Source organism: Jatropha curcas, chromosome 7, assembly GCF_041381405.1.
Source record: "Jatropha curcas cultivar XTBG-Jc1 chromosome 7, XTBG_Jcur_1.0, whole genome shotgun sequence".
Classification (NCBI taxonomy): domain Eukaryota; kingdom Viridiplantae; phylum Streptophyta; class Magnoliopsida; order Malpighiales; family Euphorbiaceae; genus Jatropha; species Jatropha curcas.
Window position 1 is genome coordinate 25,971,888 of NC_143157.1, and position 16,009 is coordinate 25,987,896.

Consider the following 16,009-nt stretch of genomic DNA (forward strand, 5'->3'; position numbering starts at 1 on the left):
AAAACATAAAATGGAATATTTGCAGGTGAGAATCATGGATATAGACATGGGTTGGTTTATCCAATGGATAGTTCAAGACTTTGAAGATTCTAATAAATGGAATCAAAATTAATCCCTAAGATTTTTGTTCTTGTTCAATTCAATTGGATTTACTTTTAAGCCTGATGAAAAAATCGATGACTTGAATCGACAATTTTAGTTCAAATTGACTTTAATATGAACTTTTTTATTCAGATTTCAATCCAATTTTAATCTCAATAGAAACAATGTCGAACTTTTATGAAAAATTTAGAATTAAAAATTGAAATTTTCAGAGAATACATCTATATAAATTCAATTACCAACTTGATATTGGGGCATTTTCTAATGGAAAAGAGAGAAAATGAACAACCAAAATAATGATAAAAGGTTAAGAAATGGATTCATTATTCCTAAAATGCAATTGATTGATTCCACTTTATTTGTTTATTTACAAATTAGTTAGACCATCTATTGCTTCCAAAGGAATGGAGACTAAACATTAGACAAATACTATGAATGTGGGTTGATATGTCTATTTATTAATTTGTGATCATCATTAATAGAAGGAGATAAATATTTAATTAAAGTTTTATTTATTTTGTAATCAAGTAGGTTTCTTTAATTTATAAAATAAAGATTTTTGAATTAAAATAATAGACTAGCTCTAATTTATATAATCCTAAGTAAGTGGCATAATATTGTTAAATTAATATTGAATTTTTTAGGACACATCACTCTCTAGAATAGGACATTTGTGAAGGAAAATGATCTCTTGTTCTTTATAAAAGGCAATTTCATTTTTTAGATGGGTGTGAAAATGAGGCTTTTTACCTTTAAAATTAAAATTGAGAGGTGGTAGCTTTTAAGATATGGTCAACAGCTCAATTTAAAGGAAGAGCATGCATGAGGAGGACCACATTGTATAAAAATAATAATAATAATATTAAAATAGTTATGAACACCTCACCACCACACTATTTGGTAGGCTCTTATCATTTAATTTAACATTTTTATGTACTTATGACAAATATATATTTGGCTAAATTCAACCATTCATCATCCTCCAATTATAGGAATTCAATGAGGCCAAGGTCTTTGCAGTTGACTTTTATTTATATATATTATCAAAATTTTAAAATATTAAAAATTGAAGATAGAAGATAAATAATGGGTACATAAGGCACATTTGAGTTCACCAGCACAAATCTTTACAAGGTTATAGCTTCGATTTATGAGAAGAAAACACTTAGGGGATGTATATAGTTGATTCGATTTAAAATTTAATGAAATCAAATCGAATTTATAAAATAATACCCAACTCAAATAAAGACAATATTTAAAACCTATGTATACCAATTTGGTTTGGTCAATTTACTTGGTTTTTAGCATTTATTTTTCTGGTTGGTTCGGTTTTGAATCCTCTTTTTACGTTCATAAGACCTAAACCAACAGGAAGAAAAAAAGGTTATCCACTTAATCAAAGACTGAATTTTAGATATGAAAAATGATTTAATTAAACCGAATTGATTCGGTTTAACCTGAAACATGTTCATCCTCACTTATAGAAAAAGGCAATTATAAACTAATATATTTATCCTGCCATTAGTTCCTAAATGAACTCATGAGGTTGCACGTCAAGGTCAAGCCATGGTCTAACGGTTCCAGTATTAAAAAAAAAAAACGGAGTCAGTCTTTTACGGAGTTCCTTGCCAGCAAGAAAATTGATAAGGGCACGTCAATCCATTAATTACCATTATACTCATAAGCAATATATATACTTTGTGTTTCATATGCTTTTAAAATGGTAAAATCCAGGTGTACCACATGGCACACTTGCATGTTGAATCATCATCAACTAATACATCAACTACTTTTAACAATAAACAAATATTTTGGGAAACGTACATTCTTCTAGTAGCAATGATAATTGTTTTTTTAATCACTAATATGTATTAGATTAATCGTGTTAATTTAATTTAGTTTAGTGATAATCAACATACAAAGAATTGAAAGCAGCTACCGCCCTAGAAAAAATTTTTTAATTTACTTTTATATTCAGCTCTCCAAAATTTTATAATGAATAAAATTTTAAATATAATTATGTCTCAAATTTATATCTTAGGTCCGTGGCCGATTACTATCAAATTATAAGAAAAAACATTTTCGAGGGTACATTTATAATTTCAAAGAGAAATAGAAATATTACCAATTAGATATGGTCAAATTAATCATTTTACTAGCTTAAAGAGTGAAATGTTCTGAATTTGAATCTCTCAGATTATAAAAATTTTCACTATTTCAGTGAGTAAAGAGATAGACTACCCTCTATTGGTAGATATTACAACCACTATGTAATTATAACATTAGTATAATTAGAAAGGTTATATAATTTTCTTTTGAGAAAAAAAATTATTTTAAATATTTTAAAATAATAATTAAATAGGTAATGAGCACCGGATACTTGTGTAATTGAATTTTAATTTGACATGCACACAATATGGGTAATAAAATTATTATCCGAACCCATTTATTTACTATCCAAAGCCGCTAGAATCAGATCGGATCGTAGTTGGTATCTATTGAATTGAGTAAAATTGATATTCATGCTCCTGTGTAACCTATCTTGTTATTTTAGTTCGTTAGATCTTATAATAAATAAAGAAGAGACAAAGAAATATTTATTTATTTATTTTTTATTGTTATTATTATTATTATAAAGTATTAGCAATCATCAAATTCTAATCATCATTGAGGTCCAGAAGGTCATGCTTGATCCCATATTGTTATTGCTACAATAATAGTGTTGAGGGAGACATAGTTGCTTTTGAAATCTATATTTTTTTTGTGCTAGTTGAAAGATCAATTGAAAATTTATTTGTGGACACATTTTTCTTGCGTTAGCATCATCATTGTCACTGATCAATATCTTTTTCAGTCATTAAAGTAGTAAAGTGTTTCAAGTAACTAAATTAGATTTGTTTGTTTGGTTTTAAATTATTGCACCAAACTCATTGATTGAACTTTTCCCAAACCATGAGATTTTTTTTTAATAAAATTCACTATTTCACTGTTTGATTTCTTTTTTTTTTTTTAATTAGGGGATAAGATAATATTTGTTTTTAATTTTACATTTTCTCTAAAAAAAAATAAAAACTCTCATATATTATGTTAATTATATTTATTTAATTTAATTAAAAGTAAATATAACTTTGATGTGAAAAAATGTTAAAATTTTTAAAGGTGAGTGTACGTAGAACTATAGAAATCTCGATCCATTTTCGAAAACCGTCATAAAATTTTTTGTCTTGAAACAAAATTTGATAGTAAATTTAATAATTCCATCCGAATCCCGTTTTGAAAATAATTTTACAATCAGGTTTTTTTTTTATTAAAAACGACCCATGTACTCGTCGAATTACTATACTTGTCTTTTTTTCTTTCTTAAATCTCAAATTATGTCTATAAAAATTAACATCAATCACTTATTAAAGTAATGGTGATATGAAACAAAAAAAAAAAGAATTAATTAATTAATTAGGTTTTTCAACGATTTATCAGATATTCTATTTAATTTTTTTTGTTAAATAAAAAAATAGAAAGATGATAAGATAAAACATTGACCATAATTAATAAACACATTTCAAAAGCCCAGAAGGAGAGAAGATGATGCGTTTTAATTGTTTTATTGGGTCCTGAAGTTCACTTATGGGTAGGCCCATATAGATTAGGGGGTCTAGTTCAACGACAGTGCAAGAGCGTACAAATCTGTCGCACAACTGAAGGCCATTTACTTATTATGGGGTATAAGAAGACGCAACGGCCTGTCGTTATTCAACAATTGCATATCACTGAGAAAAGGGGTTTTAGAATTTCCTTAAACCCTCCTCTTCCCATTTCTTCTTCTTCAACCTCAAAAATACAAAAAACAATCTCTACTTTCCATCAAATCATTGATTAACATGTTCTTTCGGTCTCCAAATTCTCTAAGGCTCAATTTTCTCTTCCATAGACAAAGAGGTAGCTTTCTTTCTCTCTTCATGAATATATATACCATTTTCTCCCTCTAACTCTCATTTCCTTTCGCAGTGATTTCATATGAGTTTACACCTCCTTTATTTCAAGCCTTTTACTCCACTCACATTGTTGGTGATAAACCAATTCTAGTGAGTCATTTGCTTCCAGCTTTTGCAATTCAAATCTTTCGTGTGTTTATTGCCATGTGTATGTGCGAGTGAGATTTTTCCTCCCTCAATTTGGCAGGTTAGAGATTTCATTCATTCTGCGTTGTACCATCCAAAACATGGCTACTTCTCTCAGAGATCGAGGTCTGTTGGAGTTCTTGAGAAAAGCATTAGGTTCAATCAACTTGAAGGTGATTATTTTTTTAAAATATAATTTCTTGCTTTTCTACTCGTATTTATTTGGTATTTCTTTGGATTCTGATTTTCTGATTTGGGTTTTGTGGAATTAATGTGAAATTTCAAGAATTGAAATATTTGTTATCCAAACTTTTGAACAAATTATCCATTTTTTTCTTGTTCCTTTGCTTTACTTGGTAAACTATTTCCAGAAAATGAAATGCTAGGAAAGAAGCTGTAATCTGGGGTGTGTACTGGAAATTGCATTTTTAATTCATGTGTGCATTGAGTATCAAAAATTGATCAGAGATAGAGAGTATAGAGGTGGTTGGATTTGATGCAACGGCTCAGTGAAATGAGAAGAATTGCAAAAATATGAAAGCACAATGCACCAAAGTGGTTATTTAAATGATATCAGTTTATGGCATCAACTTTTCACGACTTGATGTTAATCATGTAGAGGCCAAATTACAACTACTCTATGTTCTTGAGCTTTTAATTTGCTAAAATTTGCGAACTACTTGAATCTGAAAGTATCATGCTTTTTTATTCTAAATATATATGCTACTAAAAATGTTAAACCAGTTTTGGGATTCATACATATTGCTTCATTTGCACATTATAGGAAGAAAAGCTTACATGAATCACTTGGATAAGGTCTACAAGCAGAGTGACACTTCATGGTTTACTCCAGTGGAGCTTTTTAAGGTAATCTCTGTCTATCTCTGAATGTTTTTCAGATCTAAGAATCTGCATTTATATAATGAATAAGCTATGTTGTTTGGTTGACAAAAACGGGAATCACTTTCTCATTTGGAATTTCTGTTGCTTCCAAGGATTTAGTCATTTGAAAGCTTTTCCTTTCATTGTGATTGGCCTTCTCCTTGGTTTTATGATCTCATTCTGGATGTTCCATGAATTGCCACTATTTATTCTAAGGAGTAGCCGGTGTACCATTTAATTGTTCCACTTTTTGCTTGCTGTGGTGTTTGACAATCTTGGTCGCACTAGTTTGTAGTTATTGTACGCATTTTTGTAATCTAACATGCTGTCATCTTTTTATTCGTCAACTGTCTGTAACACATGCTGGTGATTTCATTAAGTTATCCAGTGAAAGTAAGACATGGTTCTGAATTATGTTTTTCGGGTTTTGGGTTTAATGTAGTTGCAGGGATTTGAAGGAGAACTGGATGTATCTAGAATGCAATGTTTTTCACTATTAAGAATGTAATATCAATTTTACTTTTGTGGTATTAGCAGTCAAAATGGTGACTCCAAAACATTTATTGACAAAGTAAATGAAATGGAAGTTTTTCTTCTTATTGTCTTTTTTTGTTTTGCTTTCTAGCCCTTTGGTATTTACTCTCTTTTTTTTTTTGTAGCCTTGGTATGCGCATGGGATCGCAGAAGCCATAATGCGTACAGCTAACCTTTCAGTTCCACTAAAAGTGAGTCCTATGTTTCTCGATTAACCAGTAAACATATCAAGCATTTGATATTTTGCATGCATTGTTTTTTGTTTTGCTTTTTTTTTTTTTTATTTTTTCTTTGTATCGTCATATTTTAGTATACTTCAGAGTGTTGACATTAAAAGCATGGTCGATTTGGTGTAATGGAAATTTCATTAGTAAGTGTTCGACCAATGCATTGATGCTGGAGTGCTAAATTTGTGGATGGGATGCCCAGTTTTGTTCTTTCTGAGAAATCATTGGATTTGAAAGAATATCTTGAGCGCAAGTTTAACTGACACATCGGCTATGTCATATGCTCAGTTTTCATTAGCCTTATGTTATCCCCCCCCTTTGTTCTGTAGTTTCAGGTTACAATAATTAATTATTCAGCATTTCTAATGTTTTTTTTTTAATTATTATTATTTTTTTTTGTGTGTACATGTGTTTATAAGAGTAATGTTGCTTTCACGCCGGATTCTAAAATTTGTAAAATTTAGGCATTATGCATGTCAATTATTTCTTGCTTTTGGTGTTTCATATTGTGGGTTATTTGGTCAATAACTTGAAGGGGAAAATTGATTTTGCTGCTGTACAATTTCCACTCAGATATATGAAATTGGCGGTGGGTCTGGAACTTGTGCAAAGGGCATAATGGATTACATAATGTTAAATGCACCTGCAAGAGTGTACAACAGTATGACTTATACGTAAGTGTATTTTCCATCCCATTATCTAACAAAAATGAAATGAAACCTTTAGATGATAAATGTTATAAATGAGTGATATTCATCTAATTTTGATGCTTTCTGATAAAAGCATCCTAGGACAGTTTATGCATTCCCCTAGAGATGGCAATGTGGCTACCTTCCTGCACCTGTTAGGACTTTATTTTCTGCACCTGTTTGGACCCCTCATTCATCTAATGTGAATGAAAATTAAAAATCTCTAAAATTTGTAAAATGTTGTTCTTGCAACTCGGTAGGTCAATGATCCATCCCCTTAGGATTGTCCCTCCTTCATTTTTGTTTGTCTGGAAATATATTTCACTGTAGAAAGTTAAGGAATGAATTTTATTTCTCACTTTCCTGAACCAACCTCTATCATAGATGCTTTTCTTTCACATGTTTAAGAGTTAAATATTTCTCTGCAAATATTGGATAAATGGCATCAAAAACAAGAAAATTATGGCTGCAGTACCAATAGTCTACTTAACATGTCCATTTTTTCTCACTGGGAAAAGGAAAGTGTTGGATTTGCTGAGACAGTGTTAAATTTTCAGTGATTATCTAAATGCGATAGGATATATATATATATATATATATATATATATATATATATATATATATATATATATATATATGTGGTCCCAGCATGCCATATGTTATATTTGGACTTGCTGGTTGACATGCGCATATCCTGTTCTTAACTTGTGTTTCATTTGGCACAGTTCAGTGGAAATCAGTCCATCACTTGCTGAAATACAAAAAGAAACTGTTGGAGAAATTCGTAGTCACTTGTCAAAGTTTAGAGTAGAATGTCGTGATGCTGCTGATCGGAGTGGATGGGGTATGGTTCTTTAAATTCTGTAAATTTTCTTTTTATTATTATTGCTGATTGATTTTTGTTCCTGTTTCTATTTGTTATTCAAAAGTAATAAGACATAATAATACTCAAGAACCATGATAGAGCTTAAGTTCCATGAACTTCTCATTAATATGGTTTAACTAATTGGAGGTGATTAACACCTATTGCTCCCGCTCCTCTTATCTCTCTGGCCCTGGTAATCTCAGCTGCAGCCTGGATAAGTGGCAAACAGTGTCATGAATTCTGGAAGGATTTATGGTAGAAAAGCTTCTTCTAGAGACCCCATACTACATGGCATACTAGAGATCCTATAAAGTGGACAGCTTTATTATATGGACTAATGTGCAAGTAGAGTGAAGAGTCTGTGGATCACATTACTCCTCAACTACATGTTTAATTCCTCATTTTCCTTTTGATTATATTTATAAGGTCATAGAGTGTGCATCTACTTTGTATTTTAAGCATCTAAGATAGTTTAAATACTAAAATTAGAGATTGAAACTTGTTAGCTTTTCTAATAGGGGATGTGGAGCAACAACCATGTTGGGTAATCATGCTTGAGGTATGTTCTATCTTGAGTTGCTACAGTTTTGTGTACAAAGTTATTTGCTCCTCTTTTTTTCTTAGTCTAAATAATACCGATATTAATTCATGTAAAGACATAAGAAATTTAATCTTATTTTGTGATGTATATGTAGAATGCTTATTACTTGTCCTAAAGATTTATTGGTCTATTTGTGTTCTCTCCCCTCCCCTATATTTTAAAAATAGACCCATTGTGATGGAATAGCAATAATAAGTTACTTCCTTGTACCTGTCGAGTGGCTTCCTCGCTAGCATCCTTATGAACGTTCAGCCCCAGAATTTTTGCATTTATACATTTGATACATTTATTTCTTGCAGGTTCTTGATAATCTTCCGCATGATCTTATATATTCTGAAAATCAAGTTTTTCCATGGAAGGAAGTATGGATTAAGCAACATGACAAGTAAGAAGCGATGTTATATCACTATCCTTCTATTACTTCATAATCCAACTTCCAATACTTTCATATTGAAATGCGTATACTACAACCTTTTGTTATGTATGTTATAATTTTTAATAGGAATAAGTATAAGCCTCATGACCTACTGGGGATGGTACAGAATGTAATTTTAAAGCCTAAAAGATTTTAGAATCTTGACGTTTAACATAAAATTATAACAGCCCTTGTTAATTACAGTTAATGAGGTTTCCATTATGTCTGCAGTTGGACCATTTCATGTCATCCTTCATAGCTCAGGTCTTTTGCATTTGCAGGGAAAGGCTCTCTGAGCTTTACAAGCCACTACAAGACCCATTAATAAAGCGTTGTGTTGAGATCATGGAAGTGGATGGTAACCAATCTGTATCAAAAGCAAGAAGTATTTGGTCTAAGCTCTTCCCAAGACCTCGAAGATGTTGGTTACCAACTGGCTGCTTGGTATAGTCTCAATAATTCTTCTTCCTCTTCTTTTACTTTATTTTATTATTTTTCCAAATGTAAACTTCTTGCACTAATAGTTTGGGTTTACAGAAACTACTAGAGGTGTTGCATGAGGCATTACCAAAGATGTCTTTGATTGCTTCAGACTTTAGCTACCTACCCGATGTAACCATACCTGGTGAAAGGGCTCCTTTGGTTTCAACCAAGGTAATCAATCTTTGTCATATCCTTTTACATTTCATGTACAGATTATTATGCTTTATTTGAACTCATTCAAGTTGTATGTTCTGCTTTCCATTATCACTTTATTGTTCTATTACAACTGATATTCTAAAACATCACACTGGATAATGTGGAAGACTAAAAGGCCATAGCTGGTCCTGGACTTGGAGGGGCCTTCTATATATCAATGTAACTTGTTACAGTTTTGCGAAGATGTTTTCTCTTGAATTTAAACAATCTTGAGAATGCAAGGTTTTTACTGATAGACAAGAGAAGAGCAACCTAAAATGTAAACGCCATGGGGGCCTTATAATTTAATAAAGAAGATAAAAAGAAACTGATGGCACCATTCATTCTCTTGCAAAAAGGAGTAATTTGCTTGTTAGCCTGTAAACATGGTAAACTGATTGCCAAAATATTTTGAACGACTCCTTCCTGGAACAAGATTTTATTTTTTCTTTTCTTCTTCCTGGTAATTTTATTTGGATATTATTAAGATCTTATTTGATAGTGACTTCATGAAGTTGGTGTCAAAACTTAGGATCCATGGTTGTTTGTCATTACAAGAGAGAGTTGCTGGAAATGTTTTGATTCTTTGTCCATTCTCTCTCATTTGTACTGCTGCTCAAGTTAGGCATATAGGATTTTATGATTTTATCAACTAAAGATTTAAAGGTTAGTGATGGTTTATTGCAGACTAAATGAAACTTGTGTCACTGAGCAGAAGGACATAAAAGAATAATTTTTTAAATTGATAAACATCTAAATTTGATGTTGAATTTAATTTCACGTTTCAAGAACATCAGATTCTTAGAACAGAAATGATAGAAGATATTCATGTGCAAAATTTTTATCTGATATATAGATTGCTAAATAGTTAACATTATCCAGTTAATATCAATTCTTGTTGCCTTAAAAACTCATGATCCTTGGCTTTATCTGTAGTATCTTAAGACCTTCCCCTAAAACAAAAAAGGATACAGGAGATGTTCTCCTTCCCCCACCCCCCCTTTGAAGATGATTTCATCTTCAGTTTCTTTCAGATGCTGGGAGTCAAAGATAATTTACCTTATTCACCTTTTGATCTGCAGAAAGATGGCCGCAGCTCTGATTACAAAAACTATCTCGACGCAAAGGTGTTGTCTCTCTCTCTCTCTCTTTCTCTCTCTCTCACACACACACACACACACTCTTTTCCTTGTGTCATTATGTGAAGTTTCTGAAATGACCTCAGAACTTATTGTTTGTGTTTCTTAATTCCTTTCTCGAGGTCATTCTTGTATCATGCAATGTGTTCTGCTAGGTATTGAATATTTAGGTTCTTTAAATAAACTCCTAGTGATTGTAGGGTGATGCTGATATCTTTTTCCCAACGGACTTTTGGCTTTTGGAACGTATGGACCATCACTGTTCTGGGTGGCTGAAACAACATGGAGATAAATCATCCAAGCAGGGGAAAAAGAGGCGAACCCTTGTAGTAAGTTCTTTATTACGGTGTATTTGTCTTTTCTGTCCGGACTCAACTATCTTATGATTCTTATCTAAAAGATGATTAAATACACCTTCTGCTACATGGCAAAACTACCATTAATAAGTCTGTAAGATTGGGTTTATGAATAACAAGTCATCCCTCTTCAACAAATCCTGTTGTGCTTGATGTGGACTGAAAAATATGTGAGCCAAAAAAAAAAACTGAGATGTTTCCACTAAAAAAAAAAGAGCCTGATGGGGCAGAATAAATGTCCCCGTTCCTTTTTTTCAAATGTTTTGCCTGTTCTCTCCTTTTTTCCTTTTTATTTTCTTTCCAAAAACCTACTTCTACTAACCTGTTACTTTTCCGTAAACTTACACATCTTATGCAGCTTGACACGTCATCATTCATGGAAGAATTTGGTTTGCCATCCAAGACGAGGACCAAGGACGGTTACAACCCGCTTCTGGACGACTTCAAGAATACAAAATTTTATCTGAGCGTTCCAACACATAACACAAAGTAGACGGTCTGCAACTTGAATTCCAGAACTGATGTCCAGGGACGGACCAGGTTAAGAGTGCCTGGAGATATAGAAAAGGAGCTACATAAAACAATAGATGAGCTGGCATATATGAACTCCTATCGTCTCTTGAAGAAATTTTTCTTCATTACATAGTCTTTTACAAGATTATTTAAAGGCAAAGAAGCAGCATGATTGATTGTGCTTAGATTTCACACTTCTCCGAGAACATGGTGACATGAGTTGAGGAAGGAAGATGTATAGCAGATCACCAATAATATCTTCTAACCTTTGATTTTTTTTTTTTTTTCTGTCTTGTCTCAATTACACTAGCAGCTTTTGCACTGTTAGATTATTATTTATCTTAAAGTTCTTTAAGGCCAAAATATGAAACAGCAAAAGGGAATTTTTTTTTTTTTTTTTTTTTAAAACAAAAAAAGTTTAAGCCAGTTAATTTTTTCAAGTCTTGAGGATAGTGTGAATCAAAATTATATTCTTTCAAGTTTTTATTTTTTTAAAAAATTTAAACTTTTAAGTGCCTTGTAAAATGATGGAAGTACCCTTAAATTCCTCTTGTACCCAAATATCTATCATCTTCGTTATCAAAATCGTTGCTCAACCCCCACCATTGCGACCTTCATCTCCATTTATGGCAACTCAAGCGTTCATGAAAACTTTTGTTTTTTTCAGTTTCTAGCAACCTTCATCTCCATCATTTTCTCTTCCTTTTAACATTTTCTGATTAGTTCTCTCAAAATCCATTCCAATCCCATCTCATTTTTCCATTTTTTTAAAACAAATTCCTTAGCCTGAGTCTACATAGAAAAAACCGCCAAACTATCATTGGATTCAAGGAATTGGACATTCTAGGAGCGTATATACTTTGTTGGAAGCAAATCGTTCTCGATGGAAATATATATGGGGGTTGAAAGTATCAAATGTATTGTTGCTCGGATCAAATTGAGAAAACGTTGCTATTTGCTTTTCGCTCGATATCCAAAACAAATTTCTCCTAATGTAAACATCACATCAGGAATTAAACAAGGCAATCTCTTAGACAGTCACAAAACTTTCCGGTGTCAATTCTTGAGTGAAAAAACTTCGCAGTATGTTTTGACCATCCAATAATTCTCCACATGCAAAAATATTTAAAACTGCCTGTAAGTCTTCGGGCTGGGAATCATATCCAAAGCAACTAACCACAAGAATAGTTCTGTTGGGATAATGCAAAGTGATTTTGAATGATCAAATCTATTTGTCCTCATACTGTAACCAGCAATCCAACCACGATCCCAATCATTTCTTTAGCAATACCAACCACTCTATAATTCATTTTCTGTTTAAAGTCATGGTCACTGGTCTTGAATTGATTGTCATTCAGATTGGGAAGCTCAGCTGGTCTGTCTGGTTCATTAATCTTTTCCTCTTCATCACCATTAACTAAATTGTTTTGTAGGTTCCATTATTATTTGCTGTGGATGTTGTCCTCCTGAAATGGGTTTCTTGCGGGCAATGAAGTAGTAGTATGTTGGTTAAAGAGCGTGCAAGAATTATTGATACTGATGTAGTGATGCTTATGTTAATGGCTGTACCTGTACTGTACCGGTGGCTAAGTAGCTTTTATCTTCCTGTTTGATATTTAGGCTCTTTTAGAAATTTGAGACCAAGTATAGATATATATATCATCAAGGACTCAGGGACAGGACAGAACATTGAAACTCCAAATTAAAAATTTAAGTTAATATACTCTCATGTTCAAAATGTTCAGTCAAATTCCCCACTGCTGGGTTTTGGACAAACATTTAGCAAAGTCTTTGGCTTTAACGGACTCTTTTTTTTTTTTTTTTATCTTTAACTCTTGACTTATTACAAATTGATAAAAATTTCAATTGGGAGACACGAGCGAGACTAAACCCATCCATTGTGAGTTGGAGTCTTTGAGACACGTGAAAAAAGAGCAATGAAGTACTCTTTTCGTAGTTTATACTCTTATTTTTAGGAAGCCCTCAAACAAATGTTTGCACACAACACAACACCTTACCTGGATATTGGCTTGTATTGTATTTATCTATTTAAAGGACCTTACTAGGAGATCAGCTTGGATCGGATTTATCGATTTAAAGAATTCAATATATGTGCGGATCAATGATTTATTTTATACAACTCAATCTATTAAATGCATAAATCAATAAATTATAAACGAATTTGATTGAGTACAGATTCAATATAAACCTACATGTTAAATCATTAATAAATAATAAAAATATTTTTAAATAAAATACAATTATTTGAAAAAAATTACAAAAAAATTAAATATATTTAGAGATATAATTACACAATAATATTCACAAATCATAGATATATTCTAATAACAACATTAAAATTAAATTTCTTAATAATAATAATAATACGAAAACAAATAAAGGAAGAAAACAACAATTAAAAAGCAAAGTATACTAAATATGAAAACAACTTAACATTTATATTTGATATAGGAAAACAAATTAAATTAACTTAAATTATTCATAGTTACAGGTTTTGGTTAACTTGTAACTCAAATTATAGGTTTTTCAAGTCTATCAAGATCGATCTTTTATAGAGTTTTTAACTGAAATATTTGAATATTCTTTTTTAAAAATTAATTGGCATTAAAAATTCGATGAGTTTCTACAATTTAATTCTAATACTTAAAAATTTTCCTAAATATTTTAATAAACATTTATAACCAAGTAATCAATGGACTCCAATGGATAAAACATAAATAAACTTCAAATTTTGAATTATTTAAATTCATATATGCGACTAAATTCAAACTTAAAATCAGTTGGCAATCTATATGCACATACACACCAGCAAATACAACATACTTCTTCCTGATTGCAAGTTATGGTTGCTCAAAAATTATAGAACTTTAAGACAAGGAACTTTGAATAAGATAATTCAAAAATTCAAAAATTATTGCTAATATGAGAAACCATATGGCAAATCTATATTGCAAGAAATTAAATAAAAATAACTACCACAAAATTAATCCACTCAAAAAAGAAATTGTCGAAACAGAAAACAGATTTTAGCTTCAACAACAATAATCTCAAATTTTCTGCTAGAAAAACAAATTTCTCTCCAAATCAGTATTTGATTGGAGTAATAACATCTAGCTGGGAACCAAGCTTCTCCTCTGCAATCTTCTCAGCTTTAACCCTCAGCTTTGTCAACTGCTTCTTTCTCTCGTAGGTCAATTGAGCCCTCTCCTTTCTCTTCCTCTCAAGCTCCTGCAAAGAATAATAAAGAAGGAAAAGTTTAACATATCTCTTCACATCTTGATTAGTCAGGTGAAAATACAGAGCAAAGATCAAACCATGACAACTACTAATTAAACATTGGACAATGAACCATAAAACATATAATAGAACTACAATGCAGACATTTACACAGGAACAAAGAATCCTAAATACGAGTAGTACCGAAAGCAAGACACTATAAATAGTGTTCAAAACTATTAATTTCCGATACATATCAAGGGCACGATTGCATGCACGTTGATTTGATCTATAATTTAGAAATGGGGGAAATGTATCGCCGCAACAATACACAACTAGATACAAATATTATATTCTGCAATTCTTTTCCAATCAGAAAATGATATAGCAAGTAATATACATAATTTCTAGTGACTGGAACATATCAGATAACAGCATAGTGATAATCTAGTGCGACGAATGGATACAACAGCACTGGCAAAGGCATTAATAGAATTGACAAAGTTATGCACAAAAGTGAACAATGTGACAAGTTTCCAAAAGCTGATAAGTAAAAAGTACATACCTTGATGGTCTCATAGTGGTTCCATCCTACCTCGGACGAAAGCCTGCCCAACAAACAATACTTATGTCCAGCCTGAAGCCTCAACACCCTAATTTTTGCAAAAACCACAAACACATTATCAATAAGCAGTTGAAAGCCAACAAAAAAATAAAATTCTAGCTAACATATAACTCACTTGAGAGCATCAGGAATGACCATCCTCTTCATCTTATCATATGGGGGTGGAATACCCTCATAAACCTTCAAACGAGCCAGTGCAGCCTCTCCACGCTTAGTCTTGTGGGGAATCATCCTTCAAAACAACAAAAACAAACCTTTGAGACGCAAAAAAAGCAACCTACACTCCTCGTTACTATCAGCAAACAAATTGCATGATAAAAGTCTTTAGAAACTTAAACAGAAAAGTACAAGAACCTAAAAATTTGCATCTTACGACGTTGTCTAACCTAAATTTCACAAATCAATGATGGGTTCTTCTCCAATAGTCAAAATTTCATTAAGAATATATTATATCAACTCAACAAAAAGAAAGGAACTAAGAGAAATAAAGATCATACCCACGGATTGTACGCCAGAGGATCTTAGATGGAGCACGGAAGTGGATAGGACCGTGAGAAGGCTTAGTGTTCATGCGCTTACGCAAGAATCGCATGTACTTCATTTTCTGCCTAACCAATCCACCAGAGATGCATATCTCCTCACACCTAACAACCACAACTTTTTGCCCGTTCAATAGCTCCTTAGCTATGGTAGACGCAAGCCTACCCAGCATGTGGTGCCTTGCATCCACCACAACCCTCTTAGCGCAGATCCCTGAACCAGACACCATTGCTTCTCTTGTCTCTCTATCTCTCGCTCTTAGCCAAGCGGCTGCTTCTGCTGTTTAAGAAATGGGAGAATGAGAAGAGGACGAGTAGGGATTAGGGTTTTTGGGGAAGTGGATTCATAAGGGTTTATATGGGTTTGTTAATGGTTCAATTTTGGGCTCCATTAGTCTAAGACTTTGTAGTCAGATTGTGGGCCTGGGCTTCATTACTGAGGCCCGTCAAACATAACTATGGATATAGCTTTTTGTTCTTTTTGAACTT

General features: G+C 32.2%; 2 protein-coding genes across 2 annotated transcripts; one reads left to right on the top strand and one right to left on the bottom strand.

Moving 5' to 3' along the window:
* The first annotated feature begins 3,870 nt into the window (after nucleotides 1–3,870).
* LOC105633184 (NADH dehydrogenase ubiquinone complex I, assembly factor-like protein (DUF185)) lies at nucleotides 3,871–11,482 on the top strand. The gene is made up of 14 exons (XM_089723610.1): nucleotides 3,871–4,038; nucleotides 4,108–4,184; nucleotides 4,282–4,393; nucleotides 5,005–5,087; nucleotides 5,762–5,827; nucleotides 6,437–6,537; nucleotides 7,278–7,396; nucleotides 7,936–7,976; nucleotides 8,318–8,403; nucleotides 8,715–8,877; nucleotides 8,971–9,087; nucleotides 10,194–10,238; nucleotides 10,451–10,579; nucleotides 10,965–11,482. Exons 1-14 carry the CDS (start codon nucleotides 3,981–3,983, stop codon nucleotides 11,097–11,099), a joined length of 1,332 nt encoding a protein of 443 aa, XP_089579736.1. The 5' UTR covers nucleotides 3,871–3,980; the 3' UTR covers nucleotides 11,100–11,482.
* A 2,616-nt stretch (nucleotides 11,483–14,098) lies between these two features.
* LOC105633185 (large ribosomal subunit protein uL13w) lies at nucleotides 14,099–15,854 on the bottom strand. Its single transcript, XM_012215764.4, has 4 exons — nucleotides 15,479–15,854; nucleotides 15,097–15,213; nucleotides 14,922–15,009; nucleotides 14,099–14,368 (listed from the first exon to the last, which is right to left on the bottom strand). The coding sequence occupies exons 1-4, from the start codon at nucleotides 15,748–15,750 to the stop codon at nucleotides 14,225–14,227; spliced, it is 621 nt and encodes a 206-aa protein (XP_012071154.1). The 5' UTR covers nucleotides 15,751–15,854; the 3' UTR covers nucleotides 14,099–14,224.
* Between the last annotated feature and the right edge of the window lie 155 nt (nucleotides 15,855–16,009).

What these genes read in the sequence shown, in the direction of transcription:
- LOC105633184 (XM_089723610.1), top strand. Translation starts at nt 3,981, where the DNA reads ATGTTCTTTCGGTCTCCAAATTCTCTAAGGCTCAATTTTCTCTTCCAT. An exon ending in GGTTACCAACTGGCTGCTTG is followed by an intron (nt 8,878 to 8,970) that starts GTATAGTCTCAA and finishes TTGGGTTTACAG; the next exon opens with AAACTACTAGAGGTGTTGCA. An exon ending in AAAACTATCTCGACGCAAAG is followed by an intron (nt 10,239 to 10,450) that starts GTGTTGTCTCTC and finishes TAGTGATTGTAG; the next exon opens with GGTGATGCTGATATCTTTTT.
- LOC105633185 (XM_012215764.4), bottom strand. Translation starts at nt 15,750, where the DNA reads ATGGTGTCTGGTTCAGGGATCTGCGCTAAGAGGGTTGTGGTGGATGCA. An exon ending in CTCTGGCGTACAATCCGTGG is followed by an intron (nt 15,214 to 15,478) that starts GTATGATCTTTA and finishes GTTGTTTTGAAG; the next exon opens with GATGATTCCCCACAAGACTA. An exon ending in GTCATTCCTGATGCTCTCAA is followed by an intron (nt 15,010 to 15,096) that starts GTGAGTTATATG and finishes TGCAAAAATTAG; the next exon opens with GGTGTTGAGGCTTCAGGCTG.